This window comes from Periophthalmus magnuspinnatus, chromosome 19 (assembly GCF_009829125.3).
Source record: "Periophthalmus magnuspinnatus isolate fPerMag1 chromosome 19, fPerMag1.2.pri, whole genome shotgun sequence".
Classification (NCBI taxonomy): Eukaryota; Metazoa; Chordata; class Actinopteri; order Gobiiformes; family Gobiidae; genus Periophthalmus; species Periophthalmus magnuspinnatus.
Genome location: NC_047144.1, coordinates 11410633 through 11429884, shown reverse-complemented (window position 1 = coordinate 11429884; position 19252 = coordinate 11410633). Strand labels below are relative to the sequence as shown.

Below are 19252 nucleotides of genomic sequence, written 5' to 3'. Positions count from 1 at the left end.
GCTTTAAAAAATAAATTGAATTAAATTGAATAGAATATAGTAGTGTAGTAATATTTTGATACTATAGATAAGGCTTGATACTTCATACTGATCTCAATACCATAATGACAATGCAATAAACTATATATTTAATAAATGGAATATGATTTTCAACCAATTTATTACCTTTTATTACCATGTTGTTTGCCCTACTTATGGGACTGTATGAATTACTATCCGGGTATCAATTTGGACAATTGTATACAAAATCTGCTTTCATTATCGGTATTTGAAAACCTTATATTGCTTCTTGCTTAAGATTTGTGGCTGAAACAAAAACACTAAACAATGAACACCTTCAAATGATAATACTACAATAAAAGGGGGAAAAAATAGAAGTAACGTAATCTGTAATTTACATTCTATCAAAAGGGGCCACTATGTCTTTATTAAAGGAATGGCATTGTAAGCTTCAGAATCAATTACAGCGATGGCGAGGGGCTGTAATCTGGTATTATAGAGTAATTAATAATCATAATCATAGTTCATGTGTAATGGGAAAAATGTACTGCTCCATATTCAGTAACACTGGCCTAGTTTGAATATTCCCTCTAACCGTTATATTAACCTATATGCATTTCTCATTTCCTCATTTTCTTTTGAGACTTCAAATCTCCACCTCACATCTTTACCACTTCTATTTCCGGATGTGTTTAATATCAACATGACAGACTCACACTGAAGTCACTATATACGTGCACACCTCCGACTTGTAAAGGCTCGAGTTTTCTGAAGTTTACAAAGCTCAAATTTGCATGCGGAGTAGAGCACCTCTTCTGGATCACACTGGTTTAAAGAATGTGCCTGTTGAATATTTGCAGAGAACCAGGAAGCGTCTGTAACAATCAGACCCAAGGAATAGAGAAATCTGTGCCTACGCTAAAACAGTGCAGGGCGGTACTGTACAGCTGAATATGGTTAGGAGTCAGGAAGATGAGGAGATAGAAACTAGATATTTAGTTATAATCTGGTGCAGAATATCTGTTTTTATGAGCATTGTCCCTTCAAATAAAGATATAAATAACTAATATTTGCAATCCATATATGTTGAATTAGATTAGACAGCAAAATTATACTGTTACTGAAAACAAAATGTAGATATAAAGTTAAAAATGTCAAATAAAAAGGAAATATGTGAACAAAAGAGGAATTGATTTAATATGATAAATGTCCTCTTGTTTTCATGAACCCAATCTTCTTCTCTTATACAGTCAATGGTGTTAATTTGTCTTGTGTCATTTAAGTCCCATCCCACTCCGCCCGGCTCTGAAGGTATTAGGCAGCATTACATCCATCATGCATATTTGCAAATATAATACTACCTTTACTTAGGGAAGATTTTACAACTTTTGTTGAAATTCTCCACATGACTTCCTGTTTCCGTTTGTTGGTCCTGTGGGTGGGATGGGTGTGTACATCACTATCTGAGAGGATGAGGATCATTTTGATCCATTCCAGAAAAAAGTTATCAGCTATCCATGGATCAGGAGAGTTGGCTTTGGGAATCCAAATAATTCTGATCTGGATTTAAAATTTTTAAAGATTAGATGACATGATTGTTTTAAAGCACATTTGTAACCTGAAATCACTGTCTAATGTTGGCAGGCATCTGTGGGCACTGAAAGCAAAGACACAGTGATCAACATTAGCATTGATCTGTTCAAAAGCTGGATACAGGAAACAGCAGATGTGTGGGTCAGAGATGAGCGCAGCAGCAGCAGGGAGGGATACTAAGATTCACCAATCAATATATCCCACAGAACCATAGAATGCTTCCCACAGTTGTATTGTTCTAATCACAGTTTTGTGCATTAAAATGTATTAGAGATGGGTGCTATATTGTCGACAAGGTAAGATGAAGAAATGGAAAATCACTCTAAAGTAAGATTATCAAAAAGCTGCTAAAGGAAAAAACAAGAAATCACAAAAATCATAAAATGGTTTGAAGTAGTATTTCTGAACTTTTGTGGTTCATTTTAAATTGAATTTACATTATATTGCAATACCAAAACACTTATGGCACAACGTAACAGCATAAACATCATCTGATTATTGTACAGTATATAAATATTGCCCATCCTTATGATGTGACACAAACGGAGGCAACTTTTTGAAAGCGTCTCCATCTGCAGCCTGTTGCTAGGTGTATTTTTATCCCTTTCGCCCAAGGACATACACTGTTGAGCACTAGCCAGTCGCCACATTCATTTTAGCAGCATCACTAGTTTCCGTTCTCCTGTCCACCCAGTTTTCATTTTGCCTCATAAATCTGTAAGTACCCCTCCACCTGACTCTTTAAGTGCCAAATATATTTCTCCAGCACCTCTCCCAACACACCGCAGCAGCAGCCCCATAGGCTCCCATTGGCTGCCAGTGACATCACTTCAGCAAAGTGTCAAGTCAGAATCAGGCACTGTTGCTTTGACTGCTGATGCCCCCTAGTGCCCACAAAGAAAACTACAGACAAGATAATCAAACTAGTGATGTATCAAAATTATAGTCTAATAAAAGCTGTACCTGATGTAAATAAAATATATAATTATTTTTGAAAGGAGCTAATCTGTGTTTCATAACAAGCTTACAAAAATAGACCAAATGACATGGCTACTTGTGAACAAATTGGCTTATGTTAGTCTGGCTAGTCTGGCCCATTAGCATGCATTAGTCTGTGAGATTTCCTCATTATTGAATTTAAAAAGCTGGTACTCAGTCTACTCAGTCTCAACATTGCTACAATCCGCCCTCTAGTGTTCAAATGGTGAAATAACACCATCCTAAACCATAACGCAGTATTTGAAGAGTTAATTTGCAAAAACAGATAAGTATCTTTTGAAAATGTCATTGTAGGCTTGCAGTTTACTCTTGGTATAGAAATATTTTCAAAAGCAAATAGCATTTTACTGCTATCAAAAGATTATTCCATCCCTTCTTGATAAAATCCACTACACATATCCGTTTTTTTTGCTATTGAACTCTTCATTTTTTCCTAATAACTATAGATTTGCAATAAATTAAATGAGAAGTCGTTATTTTTAGCTACAGTTTTTTTTTTTTTTTTTTTTTTTTTTTAAAAAATTGGAATATTGCAGATATCTTATTTTGAAAAAACAATCTAAAAGTATATAATTATGAATGTGATCCCACCTTGCGGCTGGTATAGTGAGCGTGCTTGGCCAGTTTTCCATTGAGTCCTTGAAGGAAAACCTCATCAGTGACTTTGCCCACATTCATACAGGCCTCGTCCAGGATGGAGAAGATCCCTTTGTGCTGCTGCTCCACCAGGTCCACAATGATCTGGTTATTGAAGTAATCAATCTGTCAAAAAGATAAAAGACGTCACCACATTTATAATACACAGTACGCTCGACAGGTCAAAAGACCCAAATACGTCCTCACGTTATAAGTATGCTAATTTCAAATATATTAGCAGATATGAGGAGATAAAAAGGTCTTACATATCAGAACTGGAGGACTGAGCGATTACACATATTATTACACACAAAAAAAAAAAAAAAAATAGATGGATAAATATAAAACTACAAGATAACAAGAGAAAAATATATATATTCAGTTTTATTTCCAGCTCTACTAAAGCACTAAAATGGCCATAAAAACATCAGTGGAACGGGGTTTAGAGTAAAAAGAAACCACATATACACATTAACATACTCATGTCAATAGGCTAATATTAGAGTTGGGATTTATTTACGTGTTTCCATGGGATTCCCTCTCTCTGATACTCCTCCTGCTCCTGCTTCAGCACTAACTGAATGAACAACTGCTGCAGCTTCTCATTGCAGTAGTTTATACAGAACTGTTCAAAACTGAAATAAAGGTAAACACACGTAAATTAGAATTAAAGTAAGGTCTATGTAAAACATTTAGATGACTTAAGGGGTTAATTTGTGCTGACCTGTTGTTTTGGAAAATTTCAAATCCGTAAATGTCCAGTACTCCGATCACAGTGTTCTTCCCGTGAACATTGGCGTCATAGTTTTTTACCTCGATGATGTCGTTGATCCGACCCACAATCCAACAAAACATGCGCTCGTACATGGCCTGGAATTACAAATAAAGTATCTTAATCCTTTTATAGGGATTATATGTTGTATTCCTTATTCCAGCCAGGATTCCCAAAGTCCCAATGTCTTGTTATTAATATGTCTTGGACCTACAATCTTATATTTAAAAATGCTTAACTTCTGTCTTCCTTAAAAAAAGCGTGTGTTAGATACAGTCAGAGTGGGGGATATGGCAAAAAATGTATCACGATTCGGCTCCTCCAATTGATTCCTCCTCCACAGCCGTATTTCAACGTGGAATAAACATAATTAATGAAAGAATACTTCATTTTAAACTCATAGATTTTAATACAATTCATATTTAAACAACCATTTGGGGTTTGTTCATCTCAAAAATATAATTAACGTTTTAGTAAGTATTTTGACATCTACCTAAAACCTTGCACTGTTCTGTGTTTAAGGTTAAACTTCACAAATAGCAGTGAGTCAGATTGTTTTTGACCCCAAGCATTAATCCTGCCCACTCATATTTCATTTCCACCATATCCACCCTCTGCTCAGACTCATAGCATCGTGACTAATGGGTGTTCAAATATCCTCTAGCAAATTATGAAGCCCCCACAACTGTTTTTCTTTTTTTTTTGTCTTTTAGTTAAAAATAAACAAACCTTGGCCAGAGCGTCCCGTCCGTAGCTGGCCTCTTGTACAGTGTGTTGTTTTTCGATGACATCTCGTCCGGTGGCGACTGTGCGATACAGTAACGCCTTTTCCACATTCTCCTCTTTGGTGGAGAGTAGATCTTTGAGTATAGACACTAGCTTTGAGTTTTCTATTAGGGTCACATCCCCATCCACGCCAAAGGTAAGGTTACCCTGTGAACAAACAAGGCAGTTAAAATAACAGTATATAACAATCACATTGCCAACCTTTGGGTGAGTGGATCTGACCGCTCAACCAATGATGTTTATGTCGAGAGCGGGATTTGAACCGCCAACCTTCGGATCAGTGGACAAACACTGAGCTACCGTCACCCAAATTATTCTTTGATGGGATAGTCCCTGTTGTAAATATTTATCATAGTTTTAAATCAGTTAATTGGCAGTTCGTGGGAAAAAGGAGTATATAAAATGTATAAAAATAATGAACTAGCGCCGTTGAAAATTCCATCCAAATTACAGGAACAATTTACTCATAAGGAACACATTTTTCTGAGAGTTTAAAGCTTCATTTAATTATAAAAATGATGAATTTCACCAAAATGATCAAATTAGAGAAAACTAGGCTTTTAGTATACTCTTAAATATAATGATGAGTGAATGTAAAAGTATCTTTTATGCTGCTATAAGTATTCCACATATAGTCTCTACACTGGGACACAGAGCTGACGTGGGACACATGTTTTGGATGCTGTATTATTGAGCTGTACCAGATGCAGGATGGTGGCCAGGATCTTGTACACCGTCTGGACCTCGTCCCCTGTGAAGCCGATTACTTTCATGGCATCAGCCACAGCTTTGAAGTCTGCGTTATCGTTAATGCCCGACTGCAGAAGACACAAACAGAAATGGGTTTAGAAAAGAACAGATAACACTGCCAATAAGAAATGAGAGTGGGCTTTACTGACTCAGTAATTGCAATAAATGTGTCTAGAATCTCACTGGCCAAAACTGTAGAAAAATAACAGAAATACTAAATATTTATTATTGTTCTAACAGAAGTACCATTATGTATATTATATGTATAATTGCCATTACATAATGTACAGAATTACTAAAGACACAATGTTATTACTAAAGTAATAGCCCTTTACATTCTTTAAAGCTGCACTGTGTAAGTTTTCTGGTGGAGGGCCCGCCACCTGTTTGTCTCCATGGAGATGTTATTGCTTTGCTTGGAATTTACCACAGTATTGCATTGTCCATCAGCACAGAGACAAGTAGGTGACAGTTCCACTTCTGAGTAAATGCAAAAAAAAATTTAATGTCATACTGTGGACCATTCCAGAATAAGAAATATTATCTCCATGGAGACAACCAGGGGGGCAAACTCTCCTCCAGAAGAGTTACGTGGACCTTTGAGAATTGAGAACATTTAAACCAGTTCGGTTCATTATATACCAAAACTGGTACTATCGCACCTACTGCTACTGCAACTTCTACTTTTTTCTATCTACCATAAATCATGTGAATATTAAAAATTACTATCAAAACTTAATTAAAATGCTTTCAGTGACCACCTCTGATTACAATACATCTGCACAATATTTAATAGCTACTCAAAATAATGAGCCACAACACTACACCATGACGCTATAAAGTCAGATTTGCTGATGCAGTTTTGGGCAAACCGCTTACTCAGCTCTTTGGGTTTAGTGTTCTGGATGATGTCAGATGTTTGTTATTGTCAAGTGGTTTCCAGGCCCATTATGTGGATGCAAAAACAGCAGCACGAGGCACAGCATGTTTAAATGATATCCCTGTGGCTCCTCCTAACCCTGCACACACGCTGGTAATCACAGGTATAATGACTGTTTTCCAACGCTTGACACAATACTTCAACTTCAAAACAAATATGTGTCTCCAAAAATGTCTTCTCTGTGTGAGTTTGTGGGGAGACAACATCTGTGCGCCGTACTGTCTGTAAGCAACGTATCCAGACTATAGTTTATGTTCTGTCAGCCTCAAAAACACATGTGCAATCAAATACAGCATAGCCCTATAGTGTTTCTCAAAATGTGGTATGCAAAATGCCCACAAATCTATCAATCTTTTAGTCTTTTCTTGGGTTGGTCATGATTTAAAAGTACTTCAGACCTTGTTCAGCCTTAGTTTAGGGCACGGTCTCCATCCCACTGAATAAATAAGCAAAACGAAACTATTGTAGTATAAGAAAGTTAATAAATACCTTTAATTGGCCTCCAACTTTGACATAGTTGTAAGCTTTTGGGTCTTTCTGGATGTGAAGAGAGCGAAGTAAGGACTCTGGAGCACCTTTAAGTAACTAACATATAAATTTATATTAGTTTGAAAGTCAAGCACTGAATAGAAATAACATCATGACATGTTCAGTTGACACAATATTTGGAGAAAAATCAGGCTTAGTAACTACTTGAGAGGTTAGGGTAATGAGTTGGGATATTATTTAAGTAGTTATTAAGACTAGAATAATTCTTAATAAACAATTTGTTCATTATGACTTAAGTTTTTGTTCATGTGTTTTGTTCACATTTATTATTCGGTGCAGTAATATTATTATACACTAAGTGTATTTCATAGGGGCTAAATTGTGATAATTGTAAATATTACCTGATAAAAAGAATGGAAGCTCCGCTCTCCTTCTTGTTGGAAAATGACTCTGGACTGTAAAAAAATAAAATACAAACATCTTGTAGGGGCAAAATTAATGTTTACAGTATCATCTTTTTCTTCAGTACTAAAACTGTACCTTCTCCAGCAGGTAGTTGTTGATGTGGCCTCCGATCGGATCACCCTTGAAATCAAAATTGATGTCCATATATTTCCCAAAGCGGCTGGAGTTGTCGTTACGGTTGGTCTTGGCGTTTCCAAAGGCCTCCAAGACACAATTGGATTTAAGCAGCATATTTTTTACCCTGTGAAAAAATATATACAAAATGTAATATAATTGATATGGCTTAGGTTTAGTGTTTCTACCCATAACATAAATATAATGTATTTTAGGCTGCAGGCTAAATAAAGGTGATGTAATATCTTGTGATATTGACTTTGAGTGCAGTATAATGTTATCACATTGGCTTAAATATTGACTAAATTCAGTCACTGAACTCCCTTTTTTTAACTGTTGGACCTACAAATCTTTACTCCAACCACACAACACAGTCAGACGCAGCGTACCTTTCAACTTCAGCCCTTTGATTAGGATTAGTGATAGCAGCGATGTATTGCATTATGTACTTGCTGGCCTCTGTTTTTCCTGCTCCACTTTCCCCTGCAATAAAAGCAAAAACTAGGTCAATCACATAATTCAAATTAAACTGAAAAGCTGTGTAGTTGTAGAACCATTGGTGTCAGTTCCCTCTTTGACCACTGAGTGGCGCTACATTCACTTTTATCTACAGGCAGCTTGCAGCCACATGCTTTCAGCAAATGGGTATTTTCAAGTGGAAGTGGATGTATGTTTTCCCAGAGGCCTCGTCCGCCTCAGGATTACATCATTTATATGTCAACATTACAGCCTCTGAACACGAGGGGCACATTTTGCCACACAGTGAAACAGTAGCAGTGGGCTAAAGGCAGGGGGCTTCCCTGTTACCTGAGATGACAATACAAGTGTCTTTGCTCCTCCTCTTCATGGCTTTGTACGCAGCATCAGCGATGGCAAACAGGTGTGGCGGCCGCTCGTACAGCTCACGGCCTTTGTACTGCTCTATGGTGTCGCGACCATAGATGTTCATGGCACGATAAGGGTTAACAGACACAACCACCTCTCCAATGTATGAGTAGATCCTGCCCTTCTCAAACCTGGGGACACACAAGCACAAAATACTGGGATGTTCACATAAATGCAACTGCACAAAGCCAGTTGTAAAAAATAACTCAATACACAATTGTTAATTTTGGGAATATTGTTCTTGCTGGTTCCCTCAGAATTACAGAAGTAAACTGATGCCAAGATATTCATCAGATCAGACATAGTCCAGTCCCAAAGTATGTAAACACATAGTTAAGACTCATGGCATGTAGTTTTGGACTTTCCCATCTAGACCATAAGTATACAACATCTTGAGCAAATATAACACCTCCGCTTACAAAATGCAGATAATGGATAAACATATATAGTTTTGAAAATAAATGTATAACATAGAATGACACATTAAATATCTACTTAAACCCACAGTATGTCATTTTTAGTCAAACAAATACACATTTTGTTTGTGTATATTGCACTGAAAAACATGCATCCTCCTTCTGTATTACGTTATATGAAAACAACATTGAACCAACCCTTACAGTGCTCTTTCTAATTACTGACTGGCTAAAGTCACAAATACGTCCTTGCAGCTTCATTATGGCAAGTTAACCTGGATCCTCCAACTGCCACAAAACTGCTTACCTCAGCTTTTTCACTCTCCAATTATGACAACATGCTTCTGTTCTGTGTAATACCAACCACTACCCTGTCTGCTCTCAAACATCTGGGAAAACTTTTTTTTTTCCTATCTACCCCTTGATCTCTGTCTGCCCCAGATTCTGCCCCAGTCCAACTTCCTTCCTCTCCAAAGCTGTGTTGGATCCCTGTTTTTCTCCATGCAAAAGAATAGTGTCTTTCTATGCAGGCCAAAACCTCTGCTACTGCCTCCAAAAACATCCCCAAATACATATTACTGTCTCAATGGGGTCAGTGGAAAGAAAAACTAAAAAGGGAAGGCTGAGCTCAGCTAAATAAAGCTGGTATTATTTTGAGAGTTCTGCAGAGAAGAGAACAGCCTTGAGGTGCGTAGAGGTGCCAAAAAGTGTTTCGTAACTTCAAAGTAAAAGTACTCAAGTAAAAGTACAAAGTAGTGGTGTGAGAAAGGACTACGAGGAAACGACTACAGAAGTAAGAGTAATGCTAAGACTGTTAGAATGTGATATCCCATTCAGAATTTGAAGTTAATGGTCACATATGGTTGAATTTGTATATACATGTGTGTCAAGTGTCTTGCCAAGGACACAAAAAGTTAATGCAACTGGAAGGAAAGAACAACAAAATGCACTTAAAATATGGTACTTTCAAAGGATAGACCAAAAATTAAAAAAAAGAAAAATCATATCTGAAAAAAGCAGTGGGTACAAAAAAATTCTACTCATTTAATATTGTCAACATAAACCTTTTGTCATTTATACAGTGTCTCACAGTGAGTAATTAAAACCTTCACTCAAATAAGAGTAATGTTACTTCAAACTAAATATTACTCAAGTAGGAGTTAAAGTATGGTGTACAATTTTATCAAAAAGTTCTAAACGTAAAATAAAGTTAAAAAAGCAAATGTAACTGAGTAAATAAAAGTGAGAATCACGTCTGGCCATGACTCTAATCAGCGAGGCTAAACGTGCAATTATTTTTGTGTAGTCTGTGTTTTTGTGGCTCCAAGACCTTGACTTTTTACATGCTTCTAATTTGTGTCCTTAAATCTTTGTCCAAGTGTAAGTGTAAGATAAGGGATTCTCAAAACAGTGTAATGTTATTTAACAAATGAGGGCAGCCACAGCCTTCACTATGTGCAGTTGTCTCATGTGAGTCCACAGCAGAGAAGACGAGGGTAAAGAGTCCGATTGATTTAGTTTTGGGTGATATTGACAAAATGAGAACATTCTGATCACATTATGGCTAAAACGTGCCTCTAAATTAAACACAAAAGTACAGAAATGTCTATACTATTGTTTGGAAGACAACCTTTTTACAGCTTGATTGTAAAAGAAAAGAAAAGATGATTGTATTAAATAAATTGTGATTTTGATTGAATTTTGCGCCCCATATACACCGCTACATTATAATGCATCTGCCATGTCCCTGCATGTTCTGTATGTGCCACAAAAGCAGAAGTCATCCTTTGTGCCCGGGCTCTCTCCCCCTCTCCTTTCTTTCTCCCTCCTCCCTCTCTCTCTCCTTTCTCTCCCTTTTCTCTCTCCTTTATCACTCTACCCCCTCCCTCTCTTGTCTCTCTCTCCCTTTCTCTCTCCCATCTTCCCTCAGTCAAATCTCTCTCCTTTCTCCTCTCTACCCCGCTCTCACCTCTCTTTCTTTTGTCTATCTCTCTCTTCCCTCCCCTATCTCCCCTCTCGCTACTCTCTCATCTACCCCCTCTCTCTCTCTCCTCTTTACTTCTTTTCTCTTGCCTCTCTCTTTTTCCTCTAGCTCTCTCCCTCTCTCCTCCACCACTCCCTCCCCTCTCTCTCTGCGCTGTACCCTCTCCATTGTTTTGAGTGTGAGACGTCCCTCTGTTTCCTCCACATGAGCTGACAAAGAGCCTGCCCACACCAGCACCAGGACAGAGGGCCACAGGCAGCAGCACCAGCAGCAGCAGTGTCCCAGAGGAGGGTCCCAGAGGAGGGTCCCAGAGGAGGGTCCCAGAGGAGGGTCCCAGAGGAGGGTCCCAGAGGAGGGAGAGAGTGACAGGACAATGTCAGCTACAGGATTTAAAATACAGCTGTCATGATTTTGGGGAGAGGAAGGGACAATATGGCAAAAAATAAATATGATTTAAATGTTTGTTTTTGTTTTTTTTTATTTCATTCATGTCCACTTTTGCTAAGAGGAAGAGCAGTGCGATTAATCACAATCAAATAAAAATCACAATTTGAATGAACGTAATTAGCAAATCGCAAAGACTGCCATTTTTGAAGTACCATGATTTCCTGCACAAACTAGATTATAATTTAGATTTTTTTATTATTTTTTTTTTTTTATCAGGTCTGACATCATTGTGTATTATTTTTGTGGTTATTTTAAGGGAAGGTCAATATCTTTTATCAGTGACATTTGAGGATTTTTTTTCATACACTGACTGTCAGATATGGAAAAAATAATATTAATATCTATTATTATTATTATCAGTGTATTAGCAGTAGTACTAGTAGTAGTAGTATTTGCTAAGGAAACCATCAGTATGTTATCTGTAGAGTCACTGGTTTTAGTCTTTGAGAACTGCAAAAAATTACTGGACGGATATGCATACTCCTTTGATCTGATGCTGACCTGTCCTGAAAAATGTTATCAAAGCAAATACTTTTAGAGTTGCAGCACACACGCACACACACATGCATGCACGCACACACCCACACACAGACACACAGACACACATAGACAGACACACACATACACGCAAATAGAAGCACACACACGCACACAGATTCTTTGATATGTGAAACTGGGTGTTGTGCTTTTATTACTCTGCCTTTGAATAACAATCATAAACTACTTACTATGAGCCGTGTCAACTGTGTTTGTCAAGGGTTAAGTCACTCACCACCAACTGGTCTATACACCCTTTACATCGTCAGGGAAAGTTTTGAAACAATCACAATTTACTGCGCAAGAGTAAAGCCGATGTTTTTGCATTGTGATTAATACAAATGCTACGCTGAATGATGAAATAAATTCTCATGAAACCATCCACTTCATATTGATTGCAAACCAGTGGGAGTGTTAAATGTGCCCTGCTAAACCCCAGTGACCTTGCTACAGAACTAGCATGGCTCATTTCCAACAGTAAACACAATACTTCCTTGGAAATTAGGGCAGAGAGATATGTATCTGTGTTATATCACTGTACCCAAAATGCAAACACCTCAATGCGCAATGAACCACAACCTGACAGACATGATTTTCCTGTGACGCTGCTCGATCGATGGAGGTAATCATTAAAAGCCCTGATGCCCTTCCACCTGCTGCATTTAAAAATAGCACAGCAGCTGTTCTACTCTTAAAGGGATTTGAGCCATGATACAGGAGAATACAGATGTGTGCTTTATAGAAGCGGGTCACGCTGGCTCAGATTTGGCAACACTTTGTATTGTCTGTTATCTATACTTGTTTAAGCCAAAAGCTGATAGAGAGGGATGAACGGATGACAGGAATGGGGGCACTACAGTAATGTTGTGTGTGTGCTAGTTTTACTTTTTGGTTTGTCTTCATTTTGAGTATAGAAGACTCAGCGCATAAATAACAAAATAATCTAAAAGAATATATAAAATATAAATAAATCAATTTAAAAACATGAAAAATACCTCAAGTTGAGTTTGAGTAACACTTTATTATTACTCTTTCTACATCTCCAAAGCTCGAAATGCTCTGTTCCACCTTGTGATGTCATGGAATGGTAGTTTTCAAGTTAACAGTCACCTTTTATCTTGAGTTCAATAGAGATTGCCACGTGACATCACAAGGTGGAAAAAGTGTTTTCTGTTTGAGAGAAGAACTAAAATATGCAGGGCGTACGTGTTAAACATGTGAATGAAACAAAACACAACTCCCGGTTGATTTATAAAATAAATCAAAAATAAGTGTAATATAAGCTTTTTAAATTTATTGATCACAAACCTAAAAAAACAAAAATGAAATACATGTCACTATGAATCATTTTAGGCTGTGGCGTGAAATGCGATTTTGTGAGATCTAGCAAGTTAGCCGGGAGTAACAGTTTAAATAGGCTACATACGTCCTCCATTTACAATTTGAAAATCAGACAATCCAAGGAATTTAAAGAAAACACTACATAAAACAAGGGCCACAGATACAAAACTCCAACGAGCAGATGCAGAATATAAAGGGAATTTTAGAAGAAAAGTATCCTTTGTGAGATGTTTTTTAGGACATTATGTTATAATTTGCACAATTTAAACTGCAATATTTATCTAAAATGACTTAATAAAAGAAGCAAGTCCACTGAAGTTCACATAAGAAAAACTGCGGTGCCCAATGGGACCTGACATCGGCGTAAACGTCATTACAACAAAGACGTTATGGGCACATCTGATGGATAGCTGCAGATCACACTAGTGAGTAGCAGATTCAACTCTCCTGAATCCTATGCATATAACAGATTAAGAAAATAAAACTGAAGAACAAAGTAAGTACAAAGTAAATGAGGATTAATCTGCAATATGGCGTCATCAAAATAAGTAATAAGTTGTTCAAAGATGCATAAATCAGTCCAGATCCAACTTTGAGAGGGTAAATGAGAAGGGGAAAAACATAACATTTTTTAAAACAAAATTTTACAGAATAGGTTTTCTTTAAAATCAGAAAACAGTATACAGAAGGCATTTTAAACCTGTCCATAAGCAGTCAAATCCCAGAGGAGACTGACAGATTAATTGCTCAAGTGATAAAGAATTCAAAGCATTTCGCAACTGTTTGTTTAAGGTTTAGACTTCAGGGTAAAGTCTTCTTCTCTTAATAGTCAGGAGATTATTTGTTTGGAGATTATTAGTTTGTAGTGGACATTTGAGCAGACATGAAGTGTTTGGGAAGTGCGCCAATTCAAATATACGCTTCATTTATAATACAGTGTTATCAGTTTATTCTTGTTTATTTTAATTTATTTATTAACTTTAAACATTTTTATATATATTTTATATTTTTTTAAATCATTTTTAATATTTTTTTTTTTCTTTTTTGGTGCATATAATATTTTTGTTGTTGTTGTTTTCACTTTTTTGTGACGTGACAGCTTTGATTTAGCAAACACTACACTATTTGCTGTACAATTATTTATCTCTCCATTGAAAACCAATAAAAAAAAACAAACACCACAACTTGCAACAATACAAAACAGTGCAACAAGTGAGCAGTGTTCTAGACCTTATTTGAACTGGTCCAACGTGCTGCTTTTTGATGTCTCTCCAAAAATGGGCCCCTCCCAAAAAGTGCCAGGAAACACGAGCAGAGCCAGTGCGTGAAATCTACGGAGATGACGCAATCGTAAACAGTATTCAGGTGATTAAACACGACTCATCATATCACAATGTTAAAGCTGTTTAAGAGCTCGCTGACACAAGAGAAGCACGTTTTTAGTCTATTAGGAAACCTCGTCTGACCCTAAAAATACCAGACTGAATGCCACACACACAGATGGGAATTACAGACCAGAAGCCGGAGCACGACCGCTGGCTCCAATCGTGTTTGGGTGGGACGTTTTATGGTTGGCTTGGGAGGAGCGCGAGTGATTTTAAGACATTTTCTCACCAATGATTCCTTACGACGAGGAAAAAGTTCACAACACACTGGAGACTAAATAATTAAGAGGTAAATGTAGCAATTATACAAGATATACTAGATAGAAGAAAGGCGCCATTGTTTTTCAGCATATACAGTCTGAGGGAAACAGTTCAAGATGGAGTGCATATAGGGCTACACATTTTATTAAAGACTAATAGTGTGTTATTGTATTACCAATTCAACATAAATGTACCACAGTGTGGAGTGATTCGGGCTGTAAAAGAAACATTCAGACTTTTACGAGGGAAAATGTGACTTTTTTTCATTTTTACGTTGAGGAAATACATTTTGAAAGACATTTTTATTTGTAATTGTGATCATATTGCCTAGTCCTAAGGTGATATGTGTAACTAGAGACTTATTATAGAGTGAGCGCTGTGGACAATACGCCAAAAAACATTAGGATTTTTAGAGCGTAAATTTGATTCTAACACAGTACACATGTACTTTTTTTTTCCAGGAGGTAACTAAAGCAATCTGCTGCTTTACTGTGATTGGTTAAATCCACAGTCACTCAGGAGCAGTGGAATAGAGCATAACAAAGTAAAAGTGGATAGTTTTTACTTTCACTTCACTACATTTGGGAGCAGGTATCTCATTTTATTTCAGTTAAAAGATGTAGTGGAGTTGAAGTACAAAGTATTTTTTATGCTTGTTTCATTGTTTTGATCATGTTCATAGTCTGACCAAACCAAAAAAATCACTCAATTGTTTCTGTTGAACAAAACTCAGCACAAATCTGTATCAAACTTGGTGTGAAATACTTTTACTTTTAAGTCTTTAAGTACATTTTTTAACCGTTACTTTAATACTTTTACTTAAGTAGATTTTTCATGTGATACATTTACGTGAGTACTTGTTCCACTACTGTTTAGGAGACAATAGGTGAGGTGTTTGTACTTGAGAGAATAAAGCTGGTGAAAAAAAACCTCATTATTACAGCTATATTGACCAGGTTCATGTGTTTCCTAAAAACACTCTGTGGCTGGGCCCAAACTCTGGAACAAACTGCCTCTTGATATACGCACCATTACTGACTTTGGTCTTTTTAAATCAGACTGGCTTTCAACACTTAGTAATGTTGTGACACATTATCAGTATTTATATTTTGTTGTATTAATGTATTTTATTCTATTTTATTCTGCCATTTTACTGTTTTAGTATGACTTTAACTTGTTTTTAATTTGATTTTACTGGAAAGCACTTTGGTCACCTTGAGTGTTGTAAAGTGCTCTATAAATAAACGTTGATTGATTGATTTAAAAAGCATAAGTACATTGTTATACAGTTATTGTGACACTCAACATAGTTTAACAAAAGCATAGATCTTATATTGAACCCAACACACCTACAACGCTGCATTTAAACAAATACAACAGTTGTACAGAGTGTGTTGTTTGCATAGATTTACATGTCACTCTTTATCAGACGGAGCAGATCTTTGACCGACACTGGACGAGAGCTGTGGGCACGTGTGACAGCGAACGTCAGGGTCACTCCCGGAATTATAAACACACATAATCTGACTCTGCTCCACTTTAATCTCACAGTTAAACACTTCACTGCTGCTGGTAGAGACAACATCAGCACAGTGTGACGCAACGTGGACTCATTCTTTTGTTTTTAATCACACCACGAATGTACATTAACCAGGCGTACGTTTTAGTATTAGATTAGATTTGAGATTTTTTAACTACAAGATTGACAGTAGATATGTGTGTCAGTATCTATTCAGCACATTTCAACCAATAAATTATTTACTGTAATCATAGTGTTTTATAACAACACAAGGTCAAAGGTCGTCACAGAAAGACGTGAACATTTTTAATCAAACTGTAAGCAGCTCTAAACTGTGTGCTTTAAAAATAGGTAAAGTTTATACAGTTATTACATTGTTTTATTGTTATTATATTAGACATATTAACTGGTCTTGTCTTATCTTGCCAGCATAACTTTCCACTTTTATTATCTGACCACATTTTAATGATTTATCAGTGTTGAGTGACAGCATGATCTGATTCTCTGACTCAATAAAAACACATTGGACTCATGGGGACTCGACCTGGCCTTCTCCGTCTCTCTGCATTTCCCTCTCCCTTGCTCTCCCTTCTTCTCTCAATCTCTTTTCACTCTCTGCGTGCCTCCCTCTCTACCTCTCTCTCCTCCTCTTACGACCTCTCTCTCCCCTCCTCTTGCTACACCTCTCTCTCCCTCTCTCTACACCTCTCTCGCTCTCTCTCTTCCTTTCTCCCTCCCTCTCTCTCTCCCTCTCTCTTTCTACCTCTTCCTCTCCCCCTCCCTCTCTCTCTCCCTCTCTCTCTTTCTACACCTCTCTCCCCATCTCCCCTCTCTCTCTTTCTACACCTCTCTCTCTCTTCCTCTCTCCCTCTCTCTCTTTCTACACCTCTATCTCCCTCTCTCCTTCTCTCTCCCTCTCTTCCTCTCCCCTTCCTCTCTCTCTTTCTACACCTCTCTCTCGTCTCACATCTGTACAGAGCATTAGGGATTTTCCGCAGCTGTTGTTAAAGCTTAGACTGCCCCAGGACCCAGCCATCGCCATGGCATCCATCGCCACGGCACCCGCCCCGTGGCCCACATCAATCTTGTCCAAATGAAAAGGCGGTTTGGCTGTTAGCACCACAGCTGGAACACTCACCCAAGGCTTTTGGAACCATAAACACAACACTTGCTTTGTTTTGGACATAGAATCTTACGTCTACATGTGATGATATCAGGTTTAAAAACACAAACACGACTGTCTAGGTTCACATCACTGTCTCAGGATAGTGCAGATGACTCCATGAAAACAGGAGCGGATCTAGAAGAAATCACTAAAAAAATACAAATATAAATACATCTAGTTAAACAAAAGCCGTTAGGGAGTACAACACTATATCAAACACATAAATGTAGATGAATGCAAAAACTGGAGAGGGCACAAAAGTTAAAAGATGGGCAGATTTTCTTCAGTGGTCAATACATGGAGTTTTTACAACTATTTCTAGACCTGGCTGATATCTCTTCATTTTAAAATGTTTATTATGGGCCACTCCAATAACATATAGTGCAAGAACTAGGGATGCACCAATCCAGCTTTTACATTTCTGATACTGATTTCAATAGCTTTAAGTATGTGTTATGTAGCCGTTCATCCCACATGTGACTACTGAACAGCTTTGTGTAAGTAAAAGTTCAAATTTGATGAGACTTTCTGGGCCATCTACAGCCCTTAAAGGAATAGTCTTATAACATATATACTGTACATTTTTAGGCCCAAACAGAATAACAGCTGAACCCATATTTAGAAGCAGATATCTGATCCTGCAGTTTTTTCCTGTGTCTGATTTCTGATACCAGTATTGGATAAGTGCATCCCTAAATAGAACCAAAATGTTTTATTATTGCTGATCACCATGGTTACCAAACAGTTTGCCATATTTAGGCATGAAAAGGTGAATGTTAAATGGACAAGTTCTCCATGTCCAACACCATCTTTTAAACAGAAAAAAAGAGTAAAAGTGTACAAAAACAATGCCTAAGAGCCCCTCTCAGTGTCACCACAGGACGTTCCCATGAGGCCTCACCCTAAACACTGAACACTGGGAAATGGGAGCCATGTGTAACAGGCTGCTGCAGATCAGGTGGCTCCAGGACCACAGCCATCTGCCACTGACTACCACAGACATGTGCAGCACATTACCTCCTACCGGATCTGTTACCATGGGCCGCAGGTTATGTCACTGAGTAAACGACTGACTGGAGAAGACTGGAGGAGGTTGGGGGAATGTGTTTTAGCGCTCAGGCGGTGGCTGATGTGAGAGCTTAAATATGAATGTCCAAAGAGAGAAAAGGAGCAGATCCAAAATGACCAGACGTTACTCAACTAGCCCCGAGCACCATGAAATCTATCTGAACTCAAGCGCTAAAACATGCACAGCCACAGACGGGTGAGGGGAAGAAGAGAAAATGGTACAGGATTCTGACCATTATAAAGGGGAAAAGTATCAACAACACAAGTCCTCAAACTGTTTATCTCCTGCAAACAATAAGATATCGCTCAAGAAGTAGAAGCACTCCAGCTAAACTCAGACAAGACTGAAGTCAATGTCTTTGGCCACAGAAACAAAGAGAGGCTGGAGGTGACTGCTAGCACTTTCTCCCTCTAAAACCTTCAAATTAGGCTAGAAATCTAGGGGTAATAATGGACTCAGACTTGAACTTTAACAGCCACATCAAATCAATAACATCTGCAGCTTTTTACCATCTAACATACATGGCACAAATCAAAGGTAAACTGTCAAAGCCTGACTTAGAGAGACTTATCCATGCATCTGTCTCCAGTAGGGTAGACTAATGTAACGTCCTGCTCACTGGCCTCTCCAAACGTGCGTTAACACAGCTGCAGTACATCCAGAACACTGCTGCTCAGGTCCTCACTAGAACCAGGAAGT

The 19252-nt window shown here is 37.7% G+C and overlaps 2 protein-coding genes across 2 annotated transcripts in view; one reads left to right on the top strand and one right to left on the bottom strand.

Annotated features, from left to right (window-relative positions):
* The window catches only part of cdk5rap3 (CDK5 regulatory subunit associated protein 3), a 312712-nt gene that overhangs the window by 114458 nt on the left and 179002 nt on the right, over positions 1–19252 (top strand). The gene's annotated exons all lie outside the window — the stretch shown is intronic.
* The window catches only part of myo1d (myosin 1D), a 120325-nt gene that overhangs the window by 91619 nt on the left and 9454 nt on the right, over positions 1–19252 (bottom strand). The window contains exons 2-11 of the mRNA XM_033984485.2: positions 8352–8560; positions 7934–8027; positions 7506–7671; positions 7367–7420; positions 6966–7061; positions 5488–5604; positions 4730–4933; positions 3953–4098; positions 3749–3863; positions 3184–3354 (exon numbers count right to left, since the gene is read on the bottom strand). Coding sequence (XP_033840376.1) covers positions 3184–3354; positions 3749–3863; positions 3953–4098; positions 4730–4933; positions 5488–5604; positions 6966–7061; positions 7367–7420; positions 7506–7671; positions 7934–8027; positions 8352–8560 — 1372 coding nt within the window. The remainder of the gene's footprint in view (positions 1–3183; positions 3355–3748; positions 3864–3952; positions 4099–4729; positions 4934–5487; positions 5605–6965; positions 7062–7366; positions 7421–7505; positions 7672–7933; positions 8028–8351; positions 8561–19252) is intronic.